A 24,401-nucleotide genomic window follows, 5' to 3' on the forward strand; every position below is an offset into this window, starting at 1 on the left:
TCCCATCTCAATGATTATGTACTTACACAAATTATCTTCCATGGAGTACGGAACTAAAATTCCATTGGAATTTCATGCACACGTAGACTTTTGTTCCAGGTAAATATATCGAAAGTAAAACTGACGAATTATGGAGGCTCACATTTGTCAAATATACACATGGTCAACATAACAATAAAAAAAAAAAGAAATTTTGAAATCTGTGATTTTTGTGTGTTGTTTATAAATTAATTAATTTTTTATATTTTTATTTTTTGTAGTTGTTTTTTGTATTTTTTTAAAAATATTTTTTGGTATATTTTCTTTCCTTCTTTCTTTTTTTTTTTGGGGGGGGGGGGGGGGGTGGGGGGGGTCTTGTGGGCTGTACGTGTGTCTTATGTGACCTTGTGACTGGGAGCCGCTTAATAATCGCAAGAAGCGAGTAGATCAATAGTTACGTACATGTATGTGGCGTATCTAGGCTAGAATTTTCGACATGATGTTGAATATAGATAAGGCCTAAAAAAAAGTTTTGTGTTTCGGGTAACCCGACCTAACCTACAAAAATGGCCCGATCCTACCATTTTTAGATGCCTGATTTTTTTCTGATTGTGAATTTTATCTTATTTCAAATAAAACATACGTTTTTAAATATGAAACAAACAAACATTCTTAGACTTAGGATTCATGCAAAAAATATGATAAAATAAAGAAAAATTCCTACCTACCTAACCTAATTTTTTCATCAGTGTTACCCTAAACACACAATATTTTTTTAGGCCTAAGTGTTACACATATTTTGATAAATCAACACTTCATGGTAACTGTAGTACTGCTCTTTTGCAAGGCAAAATGACATAGTGTGGTGAAATTTGACGTAACGTCAATTATTCTTTTACGGATTTTAATTATCTACCAATAAAATTTGGCAAAATATATCTTCCCAGCAAGAGAGCAGTACCACAGTTTTCAATTTTAAATTCTTGTGTCTGGTAAATACCCATTGCCACTTGTTTTACCTTGAACAGCATATACTAATATGCATGAACAATGAATGAACAATAATTTATATAGTAATATACTTGATTCAATAAAAATCCTTACATACTATCGATCTAGATATCTCAATCATTCTAATCGTTTGTTGTTGATAATATAAAAATAATATCTCCAGACCAGTGTAAGGCGGAACTATTCAGAGCGTTTGTATATTTTTTAATAATTGAAGAAAGTAAAAGAAAATATTACCTTTGTAATGCGTTTCACTTTATATCAATATAAATGATACCACCACTGTTGTGACGATATCTTTTAAACTAAGATGGTAAAAAATTTAAGCACATTTTCATAATGAAATTGTTCATAATCATATAATCGTAGTCGGAAATTGTTTTATTGATTCAAAAGAATTATAGATAGTATGTATGACAATATTCGTCACAGATGGCCTTATTTTTTTTTCGTTTCTTCAGTCGTCCGGTTCTTCTAATTCAGGAGCGTCTTTGTATATATCCAGAAGTTCCTGTTTGTCGATGCTTTCAATATAGAGGCTGACTTTTCCCCATTTCTTGAATCGATGAGGCTCCTCGCCTCCCGTCGTAAACAAGAAGGCGGTCACTTTCAGGACGGGGATCTCCAGCTTCTCGATTTTGAAGGTTGTTCCCCACTTCAGCTTGCATTTGGCGCACCTGATGATTGATATGGTGTACCTAGATGGCGTCGAGTTGGTGTCAAACTCACAACGAGACCGGAAGTCGGGATTTGTCACAACACGATGCTGTCCGACATATAACCTCAAGTCAGTGTTGCTGACGGCCTCGGCGTGGCATTTAAAGCATATTAACTGGAAAGGTTTCTTGGCTTTGCTCGTTTCGTCCACCGAAAGCGAATCGTCAACGTTTCGTATCTCAGATTGGTATTTGAGGATGTTACCCATACAGTCATCTGGGTGCATCATGTACAGTCGTCGGAAAGCTTCGTCCATTAGTCTAGCCTTCTGAAGACTGACTTCCTCGCGTCTCTGGATAGTCTGGTCAGATATGTGAGCTACAGTTGAACCATGTCTGCGTGCTCGACCTTTTTATTTAAAAAGTTTTCAACTTTATTTACATATCCAGTTTTGCAAATATCTTATATGGGTTTTTGTTAATATTAACACAATTGTAGTGACAAAACCAGACTTAGAGTTTTCACTTTAACTTAATCAATATCCAAGTTAACCATCTGTATAAAGATTCAAATGTATAACATTTCACATATGTGTAAAGATTTAAACGTATAACATTTCAAAAATGTGCAAAACAAGCAATTTCGGTGTTATGGATAGACTTACCGCTCATCTGGATAACGCTCGCCTCGTTTCCGGTGTAGTTGTAGGTGATGATAAAGTTACAGTCCGGGACATCAATCCCCTCACTGCCGACAGAGGTCGCCACCAATATGGTATCAATGTGGTATTTTTAATTGTTTGGATTTTTTTTTAGAATTTTTTTGTATCAAAATTGTGATAAGTTTAAGATGGAAAATATTGTGATTGTAGCGACCCTGTATTAAAATAAGTCTGTTATTTACAATGTATTAAAATGGTTTCATTATTTGTTCAATTTAAAGGTTTCTTTTTTTATTATTGAATTAACCAACATTAGTAACATTGCTACATATATTAGGCATTCTATAACAAGACATCAAAAAATGAAAACGACTTATAATAGAACATGTCGTATCGATAATACATGTAGTTACATAAAGACATGTATGGCATTGCGTTAAAATTGGCTGTTTGCATATGCACTCGACTTGAGGGATCAAATAGGATATGGGGTGGATTAGATACGGGGGGTTCACCCCCCCCCCCCCCCCCCAAATTTCAAACTTTTTCAATTTTGTAATAAAATTATCGAAAATATTATCTCCCCCCCCCCCAACCCGACAAACATAGATCTATATCGCTCGGCCCCCCTCTCCCTCTCCCTCACCCACACCCCCTCTCCCTTCCCCCTTACACACATTTTCTCGAGGATATGAAACCAAAACTTAAGCAATTGTCTGTAAGATTAATATTTATCTTGATTTATTTTGACTGTTGACCATTACATTGTGCAGTAGATAGTAGCACTAGCTTGATCGGAGTGGTAGTATATAAATAGTGCCTGTTTGGGCGGGTAATTGTTGAAATTGACATCCCGAGAAAGCCATTGTCAACCGACGCGAAGCGGAGGTTGACAATGGTTTTCGAGGGGTGTTGATTTCAACGCTTACCCTCCCACACAGGCACTATTTACTTTATTATACTGAATGTCTTAATTTCAAAGAAAACTTAACTGCTTTTATATTGGAAAGACGTGGATTCTATGGCGAACCGTACGCGCATATTTACGCGCATGTAACAATTCGTTTTATTATACTTTCATGTTAAATACTGAAATCTGATTGGTTAAGACGCAGTTGATAATCCGTTCTATTACCCTCAGCGTTAGCAACACACTTAGCAACGGGTAACACAACGAATTGTTACATGCGCGTAAATTATGCGCGTACGGTTCGCCGTAGAATTCACGTCATTTCTATATAAAAGCAATATAAAAATTCTCTAAAATTAAGACATTGAGTATAATAAAATAAAAAGTGCCTGTTTGGAAGGATAACAGTTGAAATTGACACCCCTCAAAAACCATTGTCAACCTCCGCTTCGCGTCGGTTGACAATGGTTTCCTTGGGGTGTCAATTTCATCTGTTACCCTCCCAAACAGGCACTATTTATATAGTGTTAACCGTTACCAAGTGTGTTGCTAACGCTGAGGGTAATAGAACGAATAATCAAATGCGTCTTAACCAATCAGATTTCAGTATTTAACATGAAAGTATAATAATCTGATATACCTTCTTCTCTGAAAGCATTGATGAGTTTGTCAACATTTTCAAATATCTCCTCCTCATTTTCCCTATTAAGGATTAACTTCAAAAACTTCATACATGCTTCCTTTCTGTTGCCAGCCTCCTGTAGCTGAGTTATCATAAAAACCTCGTCAACTGTGATAAAACTAATAATATCATAAAACACTGCTGTGATGTCATTTCTTTGTTCCAGCAATCTAATATTTTATCATTACTGATATCCTTCAAAATCGGACTGTCTCAGGTAAAATTCAATGGCAGTCTCTTAAGTACGATATATGTCCCAAATAGTTCTGTGTAAAAAAAAATCAAATTGTTCTCGGCCCTGACGGGCCTCGAAACTGTCTGGTATTTTTTCATACAGAACTGTTTTCGGCATTATCCATTACATATCATTATGATCTAAAGTGGCCTCCGTACTGAATAAACGGGACGTCTATTTATAAACGAAAAATCTAACTTACCATTTCGTCAGATGCTGACACGTATTCTTTCGTTGATTTATCTATATCTTTTATTCACATAACTGTGTTTAATTCACTAATTTACTGACATAACTTACAATATACATTTACTACGCAACATCTTAATTGAGTAACTATTGACCAATAACGCGATATGAAAACGTTTTTCTAAAATACAAACCTGACAGGAACGTAAAATGATCCAAAACATCGCTAGGTTCTAAGTGCTCTCCACTTCGGACAAAAACTGTTGAGTTATCTTCGCCATTACTGCGACGATCGAGAAGGAAAAACGAAACTAATATTATTTCTTGTTATTTACACTGGAAGTGCTTCTAATTATCAATAGAATTTGAGATTTCCTGTCTGCCGATTTTTACTATTTTTATACAATTTTGAACAGCTTCTTTTACAGCAAATGTACGCATTTTTATGCATAAACACAAGTTAAACATGTTTATTATTTTAAACCTAATCATGTTACTTTCAATTAAGTATTATACCTTGTCCACAAGCACCTTGATCTGTATATTACTACGATTAAAGCTTTTATCCTTAGTTGTGTGTAAATCAATATTATTGTACTTGAATGTCACGAAATCATTGTGTAAGAATTAAATATAAATTTACTCATTACATTTCTATGTATCGGCTACGACAATTGTATGAATATACAGGTATACCAAACCCAATATAATTTGTTTTTATTTTATTGAGTGTAGCAATAACAATTTTATATGAGAAAAACTAATTAATGTACATGTATGAGTTAAAGATAATCCAGACTATTATTTCCATATTCTTTTTTAAACCAAAATTACTCTTTCAATCAAAGACCTAGTTGGACAAAGGATTGCCTAGGTCACTGCTAATTCAAGTGCCCTATTCAAGTTAAATCTTTCAGATTCTCTTAAAGGGAAACTCCTTTCCTAATCATATTTATGCATACATCAGTTCACAACGGCATGGTTTCATAGCATGATCGTCGTATCATACCGCTAAAATGAATGAGTTTCGCTGTCTTGTTGATGAATTGGTGAATTGGGAAAAAATATCTTTAGAATTGATGACAGTTTCACAAGACAGTTTTATCAACTGGTCTCTCGTGCAAAACCATCGTTTTTCGCTCATTCAGGATTAGCTTACTTATGTAATTCATATTTTTCGCCAAATATTTCATAACTGATTTGGACAAAAGCTAATAATTTTCTTTAAAAAACACCAAAGGAATAAAAGCTATATTTGTACAAAATAACATAGTTTTAGGAAGTCTGTAAATGAAAATGCGTTTATCTGCAGATGAAAACAATTGCAACCATCTGTAACGTTTTCTAAATATTACATACTAAGTTACATTTGAGATATATAGATTTAAAATACTAAGGCTACCGACTTATTCTACAAAATAACGCGTAAGATTGTGTTCTACAAAAAGCAATCGAGTTTGGCTTTCCACGATTTTTGTGTTTTTAAATCAATGGCTGTTGCAATTTGTTCCGTGAAACCAAAATTTAGCTTGAATTTAAACAATCTTTTGTCACGTGCATCATCAGAAACCCTGACAAGAATGTGACCAATTTTCTCGCATCCTTCTTCGTGGCAGTACTGCACTTCTTTGTATGAGCGATAAATTTCTACACTTATCAGGGAAGAATTAAACGATCTAAATGTCTTCTCTATGCTTGTCTTCCCTATTTCAAGCTCTTGATTTCGTTTTATGAGGCAATCAAAAATGCCCGAACATATCGTTTTTCCCTCTTCATTGGTATATTTACAAACCAGAGGGTGTTCACCATCGACAAAGGGGAGATCGGCGGCGACACCATAGTAGGCCATACTCCTCCGAACTACACAACGAGGGAACTCGCCAAAATTATCGAGCTGATGCCCCTGTTCTATCCTTTTTCGAGCTATAATCTCAGCTCTGTGTCCAAACAACACTGCTCCCTTCATCACGGCAGTGCTGCCATTTCGCGCATTAACAATTGCCTTGTTTGGAAACTCCTTCTGTATTTCTTTTTGAAGCATTGGACATTCAGAGTATCCCCCAACTATCAATATGATATCAGTATCTTCCAAGTCTTTCTCTGTAAACAAATTTTTCAAGTGTTTTACAATATCTTTGATTGAGCCAGCAAAAACTGTGTCTGTAAAATACAATTCCTTAATGCACAGCTTTGGATCTCTACATTTTACCTTCTTACTCAATTCCATTTCTTGCAACCTAATAATCATTAATAAAGTCTGCATCGCCGACAAATAACGTTTTCCTCGATATGTTTACTGACTCCTCGGACGATAGCAAGTTTATTGCCCCCCTCGACAGCATCTATTTTTCTCGTCTTCGCCTCTTTAATTGAAATAGTTGTGGTCTTGGGGGACAATAAACTTGCTATCGTCCTCATAGCCAGTAAATAGGTATATAATGTTACATTGCTTCGAGGGCGATATACCAGAAAATTTGCCCCGAGATGACAGGAAGGACCTGGAGTGTTATGTCACCCGATGCCGAAGACAAGTTAGATCCCAGGGCTTTCCGTTCACCGAGGGACAAATATTATGGTATTGTCTCCCGAGAAGACATGTAATATTATGTTATATAGCATTTTTTATGAAAAATCAAAATCAGTTTAAGTACACATCTAACTCATTAAAAAATGTATTTTATTACATTTGACATTCTCCATTTCTTATAAATCAATGTAAGATGTTTTGTTAAATTTCGATGTGCTTTCAATAAAAATGATTATTTTTTTCAAATTAAACAACTAAAGTAATTTTCTTTGAATAGCAGCGTCCCGAATAGCTGACACTGTCCTGACATTTTGATTTACTAAAACTGTTTACGTTAGCTTAATTTCGAACCCAACATAATTTATATACAGAGTTGATGCGCGCGAGTGTGATATTACAATTTCGGGAGGGCAATATGATTATTTTCTGTAGAATATAACTGTTTCTGGGGGCGATATAACTATTTCCGGTGTAATTAAGCAATTTCCAGGGCATATGAAAAAAATTATCTCATTTGTGATACAACGAGAAAACTTGTTCAAAAATATTATATATATTATTATTATAATATATAGATATTTATTACTTTGCCTCGATGAAAATTGGGTGAGGTCTGAACACACTACTACTTCTTAAGTGATCCTTCAGTTCTTCCAAATATTCTCTAATACAGAGGTTTAGCCTGGGCAAAATTTGCACAAACAGACAGACAGATTGACAGATTTATTAAAAAATTCTCAAAACATTTTTTACTTACAAATTCAGAACACAGAGTTAAGCATACAATTGTATATCTTTTAAAACCAAATACTTTTTCAATTAATTACCTTAATAAAGTTCAATGTATAATTCCATTACACATATGTTCCATTTTCATTATTGTTTATAAAAAATAATAAATCGGCGAAACTTAACCTGTACAGATGAATACAGGTATACATGTATGCAACCTGGGAGTGTAGAAACATTGATTGTATTCCTTAATGTGTTTCTATAAATATTTTTTTATAAAGTCTGAACCAAAAACGTGAGGGGGAAGCCGTAGTATGGGGGAAAAGCTACTATATAGTAGCCCCCCCCCCCCCGGGAGAAAAGCCACTATATAGTAGGTTTTCCGTGGGGAAAACCTACTATGGGGGAAAACTGCTATAGAACACCGGTACCTACCCCTGTACATCGCCGAGTCGTTCAGGAGCCGGGATCGCTCCACACTAGCGTCCAAATCCAACGCTATCTGATCAATATCCCCTGTAGTCACCTCGTCGGTGGCGTCAAGATCGGCATCTATTTGAAAAAAATTTCCTATATCAAACTCTTCGTAAGCTCTGTACTGGCTCCGTACGATCTCCCTAAATGGTTTGAATTCTCCAGTTTTGGAATCTTTAACGAAAATCTGTTCAAGCCTCTCCGCGCTGTCCTCCAACATAGAGGACAAATCTATTCCAACTTCCGTGGGTAAGTTTGAGAGACTGGTGCTTTCTTCCTTGAAAAAAGTGAAGAAACTACTTTTTGTATCATTTTCCTGATTGTTTTCGGATGTTCCTAATGCCACGTGCATTGGCTGGGTGTCAGTCTGTAGCAGTGTTTTTGGTTCAGTCTCTTCTTGTTCAGGCTTGGCTTTCTGCCTTTGGTTCCTATCATATTTTATTTTGACGCCTTTGTCTTCCTTGACAACGTTAGAAACTTCCTTTGGTTGTGTTTCTTCCGCACCTAAGATTTTAAAAAATGCATGGATTGTATAAGACATTTTTAGTTTAATAAACCTATTAAAGAGTCCAATGATTTAAGTTTGCAACTTACTGTGGAATTATCATTGTTCGTGGAGGACCAATGTTCGTGGTGTTCGTGGGTAACCATTCCCAATGAGCCTTTAAACAATCATATGTTTAATATTTATTAAAATTATCCCGATTATACTACCAACGAAATTACTTCCTCACGAACAAAAACATTTTTGGATACCAATGAACATTGACCCCCACGAAAAATAAATGATTCCACAATAATCATGTAAGCCTTAGAAGTAATTATTGATTTCACACACATGTACTAGTATATAATGAGAAAGGTGATTTTTATACCTGCACAATACAGAAAAAGCTTCTGAGAGAAGACGTCATCCTTCAATTTGAAAATGTTCGACAACTCCTCAATCCACTTCGTGTTTTTTCTCCACAGTCTGTCCAAAAGTACCAAAACGGCGGCTGTGTCACTTCCGGTCATTTCTCTTTCTGATGAAATATTATCAATGTCTTCATTAAATAGCACATTTCTTTCTACCAATTTCTTTTGCGAATCAGGGCCCAGGAGGCCATGCAATTGCTTGACGTTTTCAGGTTGTAGTAAAAGTTCGGAATACACTTTCCGTACAGTCTGGGGAATCTTTTCATATTTCAGGGCAGTGATCACGTGTTCAAAATCTACAACATGTAAATGAGGATATTATAATTATATTAGAACAACACATAAAAGAGTCCATATTGCTGTGAGCTTATTGATCGAGAAGATCATTGAATTACCGTTATTTTTCAGAGCCTTATAGAAGATTTCCCATTTCTCCTGGTTGGGACTGGCGTCTATCAGACCCAGCAGGACCTGCATGGACCCCAAAGCTCCCTCCTCTCTCCCCGCCCTCCGGACCTCCCGTCTGCCATCTTTAACCGAGCAACAGATGTCAGAATCAAAGTACTGAAGATGCATTCGGCATGGTACATTAATGGGTTACTATATCTTGCATAATTTTCTTGTATTAAACTTGTTAATAATCTATGCATCTTTACTATGTAAATGAAGTAATATTTTCTATGAACTAGAACCGTTTTAACGAGAGCTTGGACTTTGGACAGAACGTGATAAACTCCGATTTGATGAAGGCGGGGTCTAATAATAGTAAACTGTCAAGCCATTGGCTAATAGATATGCATACATTGAACGCATTGATACTCGTCCGAATTCATCTAGGAATGTATATTTCGCTGAAACAGCGTCAGTTTCACACAGCAGAGCAAGGTTTTGACAGCATAGGAATATTAATGAGGTTCTCTTAGTGAATTGGAAGAAAGGAGGTCAATAATTGACAGCTTGTTTTGATGAGCACACTAGATAATCAAAGTACTGAAGTACTGACGGGAGTTGATTTTATCGATTGTTATTTATTTTAAAATCAACAATATGTTATTTTGCATGGCAAATAAATTCCTATAAGTATTTAAATTACGCACATTTTTAAAAATAAAAGATGGTGCTCAATATTGTTTTTTATCTGTGTTTATGTCCGTCTTTATCCTGTTTCACATTCATGTTCCAGTCTTTTTCCTCTTCAAAGTTCTTCGGAATTTAACCGTCTGTTTGTCTGTTTGTCTGTGTGGACTTTTTTGTCACATAATTTTTCGAGAAAGGAGTATTTACATTATTCAATAATTTAATTCTGGTTGTAACGCGCTTTCTGATTGGCTAAAATATTTTTTTATATCGCATAAAGAATGTTGCCTACGTCATAGTAAGACTAACGTATAAAACGTATCAATACGCCTGACGTTACGTTTGAATTTTTTACAATTTTACGTCATTTTAAAGGTCAAATAACCGTTTTTATCTACTATGAAGAGTGAAAAAAAATTAAATTATAAGCAATGAAATCAATATTTATCTGTTTTATACGATATAAAATGGTTTGAAACAGTTTACGCTTTTTTATAAACCGCTTCGAGATTTATAAAGCGTAAACTGCCCCAAACCATTTTATACCGTATAAAACAAATAAATATTGAATTCATTCCTTAAATGAAACGCAATACTTTGATGTGAAATTTTGATGTAAATGGCTTCAGAATCACATTTGACGTCAAATTTTGAAAATTTCATATGCTTATAAATGCAAGAGTGTTTATCATATCAAATGCACTTAATCTGGAACCTGGAATTCATGTCAATTTTATTTTCACGTGAAATGCGCCTGGGTGTTTTTGTCACGTGAATCTCAGAAGAAAAACACGGGAAATAAAGATAATGTACAGGGGACATTTCTTTTTTGTTTGAAAAAAATGTTTAAAACTATCTTTAAAATGTTTGATCTAATGACAATACGGTCGTGGGCGATCAGACCCAGTATAGCTCGATGGGCTTTATGATAGATTTGATCAGTCCACCACAATATTTATCATTTAAATTAGTTCTTAAAACCTTTATTTATTTAATGTATACTACTTTTTCAATTAAATATTCAATTATTGACAGTTTAACGCAAATATTACAAAATCAAGTTGTACAGGAGTGCTTATGTCTAAAAACAAACACCCTATAAAACTGAATTAAATCATATAAATTTCTACGGATCACGTTTACAAAAATACAAAATACATGATATACTTGTTTCCTATGGAAACAAGTAAATGGAAATAACATTGCCAAAAATGTACAACGTGTGATTGTTATAGTATTGGAAATGAATTTCTTTATGCAATGTATTTAGAATGTACATATTTTGCAGAAAATAGAAAAAAATGTTTTTCTTCACGAGATTCCCTAAATATTATAAAATTTAAAGAGCTTATGAATGCAAATGTTGTTAAAAAACTAAAACTATTGTCGAAATTTATCTTTAAAAATTCAGTCTGTTCTTCCTAAAAACAATCCTATACAACCTACTGTATTGTACTGATCAACTTTTTATCTTTAATCTTTATTACTACTACTATACATGTGATCCTTGCCTGTTTTTGTATTCCATTGTATTGACTAATATTGAACTTCAAATACCAGTGAACTGGTCTTGAGTGCATAAAGAATTGAATTCAGATTCAAAATTGATTCAAAATAGAGTTCGCACAAAAACGCCGGAAATGTTAATATTTATGTTAAAATTCGGGTTTTTCTTTTGAATAAAAATTGACAAGGCATGTAACGTATTATTTCCCACAGGTGCTTGAGGACAGGATCGACCCCCGCCACTTCCACACCCCCACACCCCCCCCCCCCCCGCCCCAATATATAGAACCCCGGGACTTTATTTTTCTTTTTCATTATATTATCCTTTTATGATATATTTCTAATCTAATTTATTCATCCATTGCCCAAAATTACATAAAACAAACATTTTTTTAAAAAATCAGACCCTCTGTACATATAATACAAGTTATATATGTACATGTAGAGGGTCTGATTTTTTAAAAATATTTGTTTTAGGTAATTTGGGGCAATGAATGTATAAATTAGATTTATATATTTAGAAATATGTCATAAAAGGATAATTTAATAACAAAAATAATAATTAAGTCCCGGGGGTCTGTAATATTGGGGGGGGGGGGGTCGATCCTGTCCTCAAGCACCTGTGTTATTTCCATAGAATGGTAACCTTATTTACATTAGGCCACACCAATATAATATCTTGTTTGTCGGACATCAAATAAAAAAAAAGCCGGAGTGGGCGAGGGATTAAATTTAAACAAATATTTTTATTTGTAGGCAGACTTTTCAGGCAGTTATTGTACATAAATAAATTTGTGCGGACGGTTATATTTGTTTTACTCGTACTGATCTATGAATTAAAACTACATAAAATACGAAAAATAGGGCGGGAATAGAACAGATAATAGCTTAGAATTTCCTGGATGCGGGAAATTATTAATATCATTTGTATATTGGTGTTACCTAAAGTGAATGAGGTAATATCCTGTAATATCCTTAAGTAATAACCGCTGACAAACAATTTCTCAGTCAGATTTAACGAGTGGATTGGGTTTTTTTTAATCTCGACAAATGTATACTTGTCAAGATAAAGGATCAATACAGATTATCATTCTATATAGATTGATGTTACTTACCAGTATATTATCACAAAACGTGTATGTTTTGATCCTAGGTCTATATCTATAATAAGAATGAAAATCGACTTATTATAAAATTAGATACGGAAAACCCACACCTCTAAAAATAAGTTGCTACTTGGTATTCAAAATATCGGTTTCTTTTTTATCTTAAATACTAGTACATAGATATAGTTAGTAAAGATACACAAGAAGTGTATTCATTAGTTTTCATTACAGGTAATTAAAGTTTTATACATATGAATGAGTACAATGTTCATCATTGGAAATTCTGTCTTTAGGAGCTGGTGGTAATCGGCTGTAATGTTTAATAAAAATAATAACTAAAGGGAATCCCCTCTTAATCATGATTATGTACTTACATAAATTATCTTCCATGGAGTACGGAACCAAAATTCCATTGGAATTTCATGTACACGTAGACTTTTGTTCCAGGTAAATATATCGAAAGTAAAATTGACGAATTATGGAGGCTCACATTTGTCAAATATAAACATGGTCAACGTAACAATGAATGAAAAAGAAATTTTCAAATCTGTGACTTTTGTTTGCTGTTTAAATTTTTTGTTTATTTTCTTTTGTTGTTATTTTTTTGTTTTTTAATACCTTTTTGGTTTCTTTTTTTGGTCGTGTTTTTTTTTTTTCAGGGGGGGGGGTCTTGGAAGTTGTTTAACTTATGTAATTTTGTGACTAGGAAGTTGAATATAGATATGTTTTATACATATTTAAATATGTCAATCTATTTCTAAAATATCTATTAGATTGATTTATCAATATCCGCCAACATATCTCTTCACGGTAACTGTGGTAGCCTTTTGCTCTTTGGCAAAATGACATACCGGGTAGTTTAGTGAAATTTGACGTAACATCAATTGTTTTGTTTACGTCATTCAATTATCTACCAAATAAAACTTTGGCAAAGTGAAGGGGTACCGGTATATTCTTGCCTCTGGTAAATGCCCATTGCCACTCGATTTATTTTGAACAGCATATACTAATATGCATAAACAATGAATGAACAATAATTTATATAGTAATATACTTGATTCAGCAAAAATCCTTGTATCCTAGCGACCTAAATATTTCAATCTGTTTAACCATTTTTTTTTGTAGATAGTACAAAAGTAATATCTCCAGACCAGTGTTAGGTGGAATTATTCAGAGCGTTTGTATATTTTTTTTAATGAATGAAGAAAATAAAAGAGAACATTACCTTTGTAATGCGTTTGACTTTATTTAAGGAATGAATTCAAAATTTATTTGTTTTATACGATATAAAATGGTTTGTAACAGTTTACGCTTTTTTATAAACCGCTTCGTGGTTTATAAAGCGTAAACTGCCCCAAACCATTTTATATCGTATAAAACTAATAAATTTTGAATTCATTGCTTATAATTTAATTTTTTATACTTCATTGTATATAAAAACGGTCATTTTACCTTTAAAATGACGTAAAATTGTACAAAATTCAAACGTAACGTCAGGCGTATAAATACATTTTAGACGTTAGTCTTACTATGATGTAGGCAACATTCTTTATACGATATAAAATAATTTTTTAGCCAAGCAGAAAGCTTGTTACATCCAGAATTAAATTATATCAATATAAATGATACTACCACTGTTGTGACGATATCTTTTAAACTAAGAAAATGATATAGTTTCAATATGTATAGCGTTAATACGTTCGACCGCTTCTCAACAGGTTTTATAAGTCTTAAATCCAGACATATTTTATTTATATCACAGAATTTGGCGCTTAGACGTCAGAAAATGTGTAGAGATATCTCACTGTGCTTTTATGTTATGGATAATCTTCAGTGGAAAGACTTAAGTTGAAAGACGGATTAAATTAGAATTTTTTGCTTTCCATTCTCGAGTCAAACGTTATCGGATGTTACACAAATCTCCATAGTTCCTGTATTTTATAACAATTTGACAGGGCATGGAATGTCATAGCTTAGGAAAACACCTGAATACCTTGGTTCTTCTTTTTGTTTCTTGATTTATATTCGTAGAAAGTATAAAAATAGACAATATCTTAAGAAAGATAACACTTCGAAATTTAGTGTGCTGGATGAGTATCTGACAACTTTTAAAATTAGATAAAATTAAGACTTAATATTTAAAGTTATTTTATTTGTCAAGACATTCTCAATTTTTAATTCAATATAAAAGATGATAAAAAATTAAAGCCCATTTTCATAATGAAATTGTTCACAATTATATAATCGTAATCGGATATTGTTTTATTGATTCAAAAGAATAATAGATAGTATGTATGACAATATTCGTAACAGATGGTCTTATCTTTTTTTTCGTTTCTTCAGTCGTCCGGTTCTTCTAATTCCGGAGTGTCCTTGTATATATCCAGAAGTTCCTGTTTGTCGATGCTTTCAATATGGAGGCTGACTTTTCCCCATTTCTTGAATCGATGGGGCTCCTCGCCTCCCGTCGTAAACAAAAAGGCGGTCACTTTCAGGACGGGGATCTCCAGCGTCTCGATTTTGAAGGTTGTTCCCCACTTCAGCTTGCATTTGACGCACCTGATGATAGATATAGTGTACCTAGATGGCGTCGTGTTGGTGTCAAACTCACAACGTGACCGGAAGTCGGGATTCGTCACAACACGATGCTGTCCGACATATAACCTCAAGTCAGTGTTGCTGACGGCCTGGGCGTGGCATTTAAAGCATATTAACTGGAAAGGTTTCTTGGCTTTGCTCGCTTCGTCCACCGAAAGCGAATCGTCAACGTTTCGTATCTCAGATTGGTATTTAAGGATTTTACCCATACGGTCATCTGGGTGCATCATGTACAGTCGTCGGAAAGCTTCGTCCATTAGTCTAGCCTTCTGAAGACTGACTTCCTCTCGTCTCTGGATAGCCTGGTCAGATATGTGAGCTACAGTGGAACCATGTCTGCGCGCTCGACCTTTTTTAAAAAAGTTTTCAACTTTATTTACATATTCATTTTTGCAAATATCTTATTTGGGTTTTTGTTAATATTAACACAACTGTAGTGACAGGATCAGACTTTGAATTTTCACTTTAACTCAATCAATATCCAAGTTAACCATCTATGTAAAGATTCAAATGTATAACATTTCACACATGTACAAACAAGCAATCTCGGTGTTATGGATTAACTTACCGCTCATCTGGATAACGCTCGCCTCGTTTCCGGTGTAGTTGTAGGTGATGATAAAGTTACAGTCAGGAACATCAATCCCCTCACTGCCGACAGAGGTCGCCACCAATACGTTCACATCGCCTTTACGGAAGTTGTCCAGGGTTTCATTTTTCTGTGCATCCGGCATTCCTGTAAACCCATACATTAAAAATGTATCGGAATTTGGATAAGGTAACAGAATCTCTCTCTCTCTCTCTCTCTCTCTCTCTCTCTCTCTCTCTCTCTCTCTCTCTCCATACCTTTACTGGTTTCCGATGAGTTGGTCCCAGTGAACGGAGCTGCTCGTATCCCCAGTGATGCCAGCTCCTGACTCAGATACTGTGCCAGGGCGAACGCTGTGGCTCTCGTCTGAATGAAGACCATCCCCTTCACTTCCTCGTATTCTCCCACAAATTCAACCATTTTCTCTCTCATCAACTTAAGGTAGAGATTCATCTCGACTTTCATCTCTCCAGCCTTCTTACAAAATTCTGTAACGTATTCATTAGTATAATAAACATACATATGATTAATTTGTATATTACATTAAAATAGGCATTTATATTTAGATTTACCCATTATCATTTGTAGGAACTCTTTTTCTTTTGTACTTGCGGTGTCAATCGTTTTGAGGTCATCCTCGAATTTCCTCTGCAGATGTTCAATGACATGATCCCTGTTCATCAAATAGTTGACATCGAGGGCCTCGTTGTAAGCCTGGTTTATCAAACGGAAAAGTTAGTTGTATATGCACCAAAAGCAGATGACCACAAGCAAAACAAACACACACAAAATCAGTTATCAATTATCTGTATCCCTTATTCAGTAATAACAAAAAAATGATTAACAAATTATAACTTAAACACGAAACACATATACCAATACCAATATGGATTTCATTCTCTTTTAAATTCTCAATATTAAACCAAATACACTTAAGCTTATCACCAATTTCTTTAAAGGACATCAAATTTTCTCACCGCTAGATGTGTCATGGCGGCGTGAACTTCTCGCACCAGCTGTTTGTTGTTCCTTAGTTTACATGACACCTTGTTCCGGAAGTGGACTGTCCACCTTTGGTAGTGTTTACCGTCCTTCCGTTTTGGCTTTTTCTGCCACATCGGGTTTAGTTGTTTGTTGTTGTTTACTTATAGACATATAAAAACTAGATTCAATGACAAATTGGTTAAAGGGTATGTAATCTTTATATATTTGATAACAAAAACCAACTTTTAGTTGTGAGTTTTCCTTTAGCCTATCAATTAATCACATACCTTCTGTGGTGCTGATATACTCCTCAATTCGTTCAATATTTTGAAGAATAATACTCTTTAGAGGGTCCTTTTCTTTTTCTCCCATTTTGATCGTCTCTGAAAGCATTAAGAAGGCATATCAACAAGTCAACACATAGCTAGATACATTTGTTACAATACAAGCAGGTGCATTATCTACTATAGTCACACAATATAATTAGAATATTAACCTCGTTTTGGAATAGCTACATGTTTTTGGAACTCCTCTATGTTTTTCGTTACAGTCGAGATATCGTAAACGTCTAGATTGGCGCAGAGTTTGAGCATGTGCTGTAGCGCCCCGCTCTCCGTGGTGGAATCCCCCACACCTAATGTTGCCGTCAGACCCACTACCTAGAGGCACAAATTGTATGATCCTACATTACAACTCAAGACAATAACAAAACTATAAATAGAGTCATAATTTTTATGACCTCGTTTCGACGTTGTGTGGTGGTTACTGTTAAACAAGACGGATGTGTAAATTGTAATCGTTTTCTTGTTTTATTAACTTTTTTTCATAAAAATGAAAACCGTTACCTGTGGAACTTTTTTCTCCTTCCTCTTCATCGTTAGGTATTGCTTCATTACGTTGTTGTAAGGCTCTCGTTTCCTGGTGTGGTGGCACTCGTCAAAGATCAGCAGAGATACGTCACTCAGGCTGATCCTTTTGTTGTTGATGTTGTTCAGTAGGATTTGCGGCGTCAGGAAAAACACGTGGTGGTCCTCAAACACCAGGTTCATTCCTAGACACTCCTTCGTGGCGGTGTGTAAGTGGTAAATCTTCATAGAGAAAATATTTCAATCATTTTATGCAACGATGGTAGACCAGAAGTAACAAAAAGGAGAATCATTAACAATGATCTGAACACTATATTCTAAAAAGAGTAAGATTTAAAAAATCTTTAAAGGAATGATGACGGAATAACGAAAATTCTATGTTTTGTGTGAAATTAAACATTATTTTAGTCTTTTTATATTCATTTTCTTTTCACACGAAACAAATTAATATTGTACGCAAAACGAAGTTTATGTTAAATATGGCAAATGCATGTCTAATAAATATGTTATATATATGAACAATACTCAGACTATCCCTTAAGTTTAAACTTACTTTTTTATCTGGAATGTACTTTTGGAACAAGTTAAATTGCTGTTCAACTAAAGCATTTGTTCTGGCAAGGAAAACCACACGACCTAAATGAGAAAAATAATTTCATTACAAAATATAGTCCTCATACGAATGTTTGAAGAAAATCAAGCAATTTTCTGTGTTCCATACCCTCAGGATTTTTCAACAGGTGCTCCTTTGTAATATGAAGAGCGACCCACGTTTTTCCGGTTCCAGTATGAGCACACACGATTGTATTATGACCATTTATTGCGCTTTCTGCCAGTTCTAGTTGATAAGGACGAAGTCTCATTTCCGGCACTTTTTTCCTTTTCATAGTTTTCTCACTCACTAAATGTATTTTTAAACCAGATCAGTCTTGTATAATTGCATGGTCTTATTATTAAATGAAATTCATTAAAAGTATTACATTTATATTTTGCATGGTTGCTAGTACCTTCTTTGTCGTATTTTTCAAGGTCAGAGTTATACTCCTCTTCAGAATCAATTTCAGTGGACGGGGCTGGACTACTCTCCGGGGCTGCTACCAATCCTTTCTGTACTAGTTCATCTGATAAAAGTAAACACTTGACAATATTTTTTTCTTTAAATCTAAATATGATTGTTTGAAAACAGTTTTCGTCCAGTGTTGTCCTGTCAAACTTTCAAGAGATTTCAGCTCGTTTCAAATTCCCAATGTCTCCATGTCCAATTTTACCGGTATTTTATAAGACAGTAATTATCCATTTTAGGTGAGTCCCGTTTAAATTTTCTTACATAAGATAGAAACCAAGTGGTTAAAATGAATTTGATGTGGGGATGTATCCAGTTCCTCCAAGACTTACCGTTTGTTGCACCAGAGCGCTGGCTGGGTCTCATTAAGGAGACTTACCGTTTGTTGCGCCGGGGTCGATTTTTGTCAGTAGCGCTGGCTGGGTCTCATTAAGGGCGTCGAACAGCGCCGCGGCCCAGTGTTTGTGCTTCTTCTTCATCCTCCTGACCAGCTCCCTACAGGCCTCAGACCTGTCCCCAACCTGTAGAGAGTTCAGGTACTGCTGGTCCTTGACCTTGATGTAACCTTTGGCCAATAAGATCGGGATCAGAGAGGCTGCGTCGATTTCATTCATCAGTTCCGGTTTTGTCATCTTGAACAGGAATTCCATGAAATCTTCATCGGCAGCTCGGTCTTCATCGTCAGTGTTCTCGTAGCAATCCACCAGCCTCTGGTAGCCTAGCCAAGAAAATCTATTTTTATACCTGATGTATCATATATAGAAGAAACCATTGGCATCTTGGATGCACCAGTTTTTGGTAGCCTATATTTAGATGTGATGTAAGATCAACCTGTAAGTATTAGGTCTACATAGCTATGTCTTGAGTCGACTTTTCCTTTTTTTTTTTTTTGCATCAGACCAATATTTTGAGGATGACGACCCTCACACTTTGCAAGTACCATTTAAATTCATGTAGAAAAGTGATGTATATTTTTTTCTAACTTTTCTGTATATTTATTTAAAACATTTGCAAAGTTTTTCTTAAATAAACAAAAAAGTACTACAGATAACAGAATCGATTTTTAAATAAGAGTAATACGAAAAAAACCAGCTTCTTATTCTGACTTCACATTTTTTTAAAAGAATCTTTGGTACATATACCATCAATGTGGTATCTGAACAGTTTTTAATTGTTTATTTTTTAGAATTCTTATTGTATCAAAATTGTGATAAGTTTAATTTAAGATGAAAATATTGTGATTGTAGCGACCCTGTATTAAAATAAGTTTGTTATTTACAATGTATTAAATTGGTTTAATTATTTGTTCAATTTAAAGGTTTCTTTTTTTATTATTGAATTAACCAACATAAGTAACATTGCTCAAATATATTTTGGACATTCTATAACAAGACATCAAAAAAAGAAAACGAGTTATGAAAGAAAATGTCGTATCGATAATAATTAAGACATGTATTGCATTGAGTTAAAGTTGGCTATTTGCATATGCACTCGACTTGAGGGATCAAATAGGATAGGGGTGGATTAAATTCGGCGTGTTCGCCCCCACCCCCACCCCCAAATTTCAAACTTTTTCAAATTTCGTAATAAAATTATCGAAAATATGCCCCTAACCTGAGAAACATAGATCTATATCGATCCCCCCTCCCTCTCCCGCACCCCCGGCCCCTATCCCCTTCCCCTCACCCACACACACACACATTTTCTCGATTCGCGCATTGTTGGCTATATGAAACCAAGACTTAAGCAACTGTCTGAAAGATTAATATTTATCTTGATTTATTTTGACTGTTGACCATTACATTGTGCAGTAAGATAAATGTAGATAGTAGCACTAGCTTGATCAGAATGGGAGTCTGATATACCTTCTTCTCTGAAAGCATTGATGAGTTTGTCAACATTTTCCAATATCTCCTCCTCATTTTCCCTTTTAAGGATTAACTTCAAAAACTTCATACATGCTTTTTCTCTGTGGCCAGCCTCTTGTAGCTGAGTTATCATATAAACCTCGTCTTCTGTAATAAAAATAATAATTTCGTAAAAACACTGCTGTGATGTCACTCCTTTGTTCCAGCAGTCTAATTGCGTGGACCCAGAGGTCCACGCAGAAAATATACAAGTTGCTGTCCTTTAAAAAAGGACTACAATACGTGGACCATTTGCATGTGTTTCCAACGAAAACGTGAAAGCCTTAAGATTATCAGAGATTCCACCGACTCTAGCCCTCTGCTTTTTACCACTAAATTATATTTTTACGTTGTATTACGTATACATGTATGTATAGCCCTGGCATTTTATCTCAGAATTTAAAGGGTTCATAGTTCTAAAATGATTTTGCTCTATCTATGAATGAAGTTTGCATGTATAGTATCAGGCATTCGGTGAATTCTACTATTTGCACACACATTACGATTCGCACTACTTTGTTATCTATGCAGTGACAGCTTTGTGTAAATTAAAAATTGTATATTTTGATGCATTTTTCTTGAGATTTAAACTTTTATACAGTGCCATAATTATTCAATCATACTTAAATGCTTAAAAAATTTGATCGGGAAGTTCTCTAGCCTCGCCTATGGTACGGAATCCCGATCGTGATTCAGATAAACGTGTGCTAGCCTGGTTCCCTGAGCTACCCATTATGCACAGGAACCAGTCTAGCTCATGTGCAAGCTGAATTTTCCCCATAGCATCCGGTTTAACCTCGCTTATATATTTTCTGCGTGGACCTCAGGGTCCACGCAATAAGCGAGGTTAAACCGGATGCTATGGGGAAAATTCAGCCTACGCATGAGCTAGCCTGGTTCCTGTACGTAATGAGTAGCTCAGGGTACCAGGCAAGCACAGTTTTATTTGAATCGGGATCGGGATTCCATGCCATATGCACATATAAGTTCAAAGGCGCTGTAATTGTAAAGTTGTCGGTAAACGTTACAGAAAGTATTCCTTTTAAAGAAATGATTGGCATGTGATATAAACTGTCAGTATTATGAAATAAGGTAGTGTTATGCCGAAACTAAAGCATGCATCAAATAGCATAATTTATAATGTTTTGTTGTTTTCCGAATACACACGTAGCTTAACGTTAGTTTTACTTTTATAGAGGGCGAGGCTAGAGTACTTCCCGATGAAAATTATTTAAGCATTTAAGTATGATTGAATAATTATGTGACTGTATATAATAGATGATTGAATAATTATGTCACTATATAAAAGTTTAAATCTCAAGAAAAATGCATCAAAATATGAAATTGATTTACACATTTATAGTAAAACTGTCACTGCATGACGTAGTTAACAAAGTAGTGCGAAGCGTGATGTGTGCGTAAATAGTAGAATTTACCGAATGTCTGATACTATGCATGCAATCTTCATTTATATTGATCATAATTATTTTAGAAGAATGAACCCTTTAAATTCTGAGATTAAAAGTCAACTATACATAGATATACGTAATACAACGTACAAATGTAGTGGTTAAAAACAGGGGGCTACAGTCGGTGGAATCTGTGATAATTTTACGTTTTCGCGTTTTCATTGGAATCACATGCAAATGGTCCACGTATTGCAGTCCTTTTTTAAAGGACAGCAACTTGTATTTTATCATTATTGATATCCTTCAAAATCGGACTGTCTCATGTTAATCAAATTCAATGGCAGCGTGTTAAGTACTATATATATGCCCCCAAACAATTCTGTATGAAAAAATAGCAGACAGTTCTCGGTTCTAACAAGTCTCAAAACTGTGAGATATTTTTTTCATACAGAACTGTTTTCGGCATATATATCCATTACATATCATTGTGATCTAAACTGTCCGCCGTACATGTGATTAAACGCCCCGTCAATTTAAAAATGAAAAATCTAACTTATTATTTCGTCAGATGCCGACACGTATTCCTTCATTGATTTATCTATATTTTTTATTCACATTTTTTATTCACATTAATGTTTTTAATTCACTTACTTACTGACATACCTTACTATATATACATTTACTACGCAACATTTTATTGAGTAACTATTTTGACTAATAACGGGATACGACAACGTTAAATCCTAAAATACAAACCTGGTAGGGACGTAAAATGATCCAAAACATCGCTTGGTTCTAAGTGCTCCTTCACCTCTGACAAAAACCGTTGAGTTATCTTCGCCATTATTGTGACGATCCAGAAGGAAAAACGAAACTTATTTACACAGGAAGTGCTTATTTCTATCAATAGAATTGGGGATTTCCTGTCTGCCGATTATTACTATTTTTATACAATTTTGAACAGCTTCTTTTACAGCAAATGTAGGCATTTTTATGCATAAACACAAGTTACAATGTAAACATGTTTATTATTTTCAACCTAATTATGTCACTTTCAATAAGTACAATACCTTGTCCACAGGCACCTTGATCTGTATATTACTACGATTAAAGCTCTTATCCTTAGTTGTTAAGTAATTCAATATGTTTGTATTGCCATCGCTTTAAATTCGCAAAACGAATCTTCACTCAGCTTTTATTAATTAAATTTACACGCATGGCTATGAAATATTGTAAATCAGTGAAATTGACTAAAAAAACTAGAAGTACAATTCTATTTTAATATGTTTTACGGTGCTACCGTTCTGGCGAGCGCAGCAAGAATTACACATACTGTACCTTGCATCATTGTCAACTTATAGTTTTATTTAGGTATCAAAGAACGTCAAAGAATTTTTGAGAGAGTATTGCTCTACAATAAGTATGCCAAAGGTACTAATTTTAATGGTTATGATAAATACAGCGCAACCCCCTACCCAGAGAGAGAGAGAGAGAGTGTGTGTGTGTGTGTGTGTGTGCGTGCGTGCGTGCGTGCGTGCGTGCGTGCGTGCGTGCGTGCGTGCGTGCGTGCGTGCGTGTGTGTGTGTGTGTGTCCGGTTCCTGTTTGTAGGGGTGTAATTTCCCACTTTTAAATTTAATAGTCTGACTATATGCAATATCTACATAATTTTTTTACCTGTTTATTTTTTCATTTTATTCCTTTTTACTTAGTTCAAAATGTCCTATTGTTTATTTCCTCCCTACTCATATACTTACCTGCCTACTGTACATGCATACACAATTAGTTTAAAAATGGATCGATATGACAGTAAAGTATGGCTCTTGTTAGTATATATATATAAAATCTCTATATTAAAAAAAGATTAAAAACAAATCAAATGTCAATGAGGCAGGTATCGCAGACTATACTGAAATAGCCAGTACACTCATTACAGATGTTTGATCCACCTCTAAATTTATCGCGGGAAATATAGCGCGAGTGCACTGTGACGTCATCCATGACTTTGTTCGTTTTTGTTTACGTTTCTCGACTCAATACGAAGGTATGGAAGGATGTAACAAATCTTTTGACTCTCGCCAAAGCATATGCGGTACTCAAAACGTGTCTTCAAACTTTAAGTCACCGTAAATTACGAGTTAAAAGTCGGCCATTTTTTGCATAGCACCACGGGTGAAAACATTAGAGAGCATTATGGGACGTAGACAAAAAATTTTGTTTGATGAACTGTAGGTTTAGCTCGTTCTTTTTCCCGCGCACACTGGTTCTTAGAGCTCGCTTCACTAGCCGGCGCTGCGCGCCGGCGAGCTGCGCTCGCTATTAT

At 34.9% G+C, this 24,401-nt stretch overlaps 3 protein-coding genes across 3 annotated transcripts; all 3 read right to left on the bottom strand.

The window, feature by feature from the left end:
* Window positions 1-1,387: 1,387 nt before the first annotated feature.
* LOC128168504 (ATP-dependent RNA helicase DHX58-like) lies at window positions 1,388-2,467 on the bottom strand. The gene is made up of 2 exons (XM_052834715.1): window positions 2,312-2,467; window positions 1,388-2,055 (listed from the first exon to the last, which is right to left on the bottom strand). Exons 1-2 carry the CDS (start codon window positions 2,316-2,318, stop codon window positions 1,448-1,450), a joined length of 615 nt encoding a protein of 204 aa, XP_052690675.1. The 5' UTR covers window positions 2,319-2,467; the 3' UTR covers window positions 1,388-1,447.
* Window positions 2,468-5,106: 2,639 nt separating this feature from the next.
* On the bottom strand, window positions 5,107-9,551 carry LOC128168506 (uncharacterized). Its single transcript, XM_052834717.1, has 4 exons — window positions 9,371-9,551; window positions 8,933-9,271; window positions 8,019-8,561; window positions 5,107-6,424 (listed from the first exon to the last, which is right to left on the bottom strand). Exons 1-4 carry the CDS (start codon window positions 9,549-9,551, stop codon window positions 5,763-5,765), a joined length of 1,725 nt encoding a protein of 574 aa, XP_052690677.1. The 3' UTR covers window positions 5,107-5,762.
* A 5,244-nt stretch (window positions 9,552-14,795) lies between these two features.
* On the bottom strand, window positions 14,796-22,995 carry LOC128168525 (antiviral innate immune response receptor RIG-I-like). The gene is made up of 14 exons (XM_052834739.1): window positions 22,837-22,995; window positions 20,630-20,779; window positions 19,144-19,482; window positions 18,709-18,822; window positions 18,423-18,602; window positions 18,255-18,337; window positions 17,681-17,923; window positions 17,332-17,494; window positions 17,123-17,218; window positions 16,829-16,995; window positions 16,424-16,565; window positions 16,109-16,339; window positions 15,831-15,998; window positions 14,796-15,611 (listed from the first exon to the last, which is right to left on the bottom strand). The coding sequence occupies exons 1-14, from the start codon at window positions 22,922-22,924 to the stop codon at window positions 15,004-15,006; spliced, it is 2,772 nt and encodes a 923-aa protein (XP_052690699.1). The 5' UTR covers window positions 22,925-22,995; the 3' UTR covers window positions 14,796-15,003.
* Window positions 22,996-24,401: the final 1,406 nt, after the last annotated feature.

Source organism: Crassostrea angulata, unplaced genomic scaffold, assembly GCF_025612915.1.
Source record: "Crassostrea angulata isolate pt1a10 unplaced genomic scaffold, ASM2561291v2 HiC_scaffold_1, whole genome shotgun sequence".
Classification (NCBI taxonomy): Eukaryota; Metazoa; Mollusca; class Bivalvia; order Ostreida; family Ostreidae; genus Magallana; species Magallana angulata.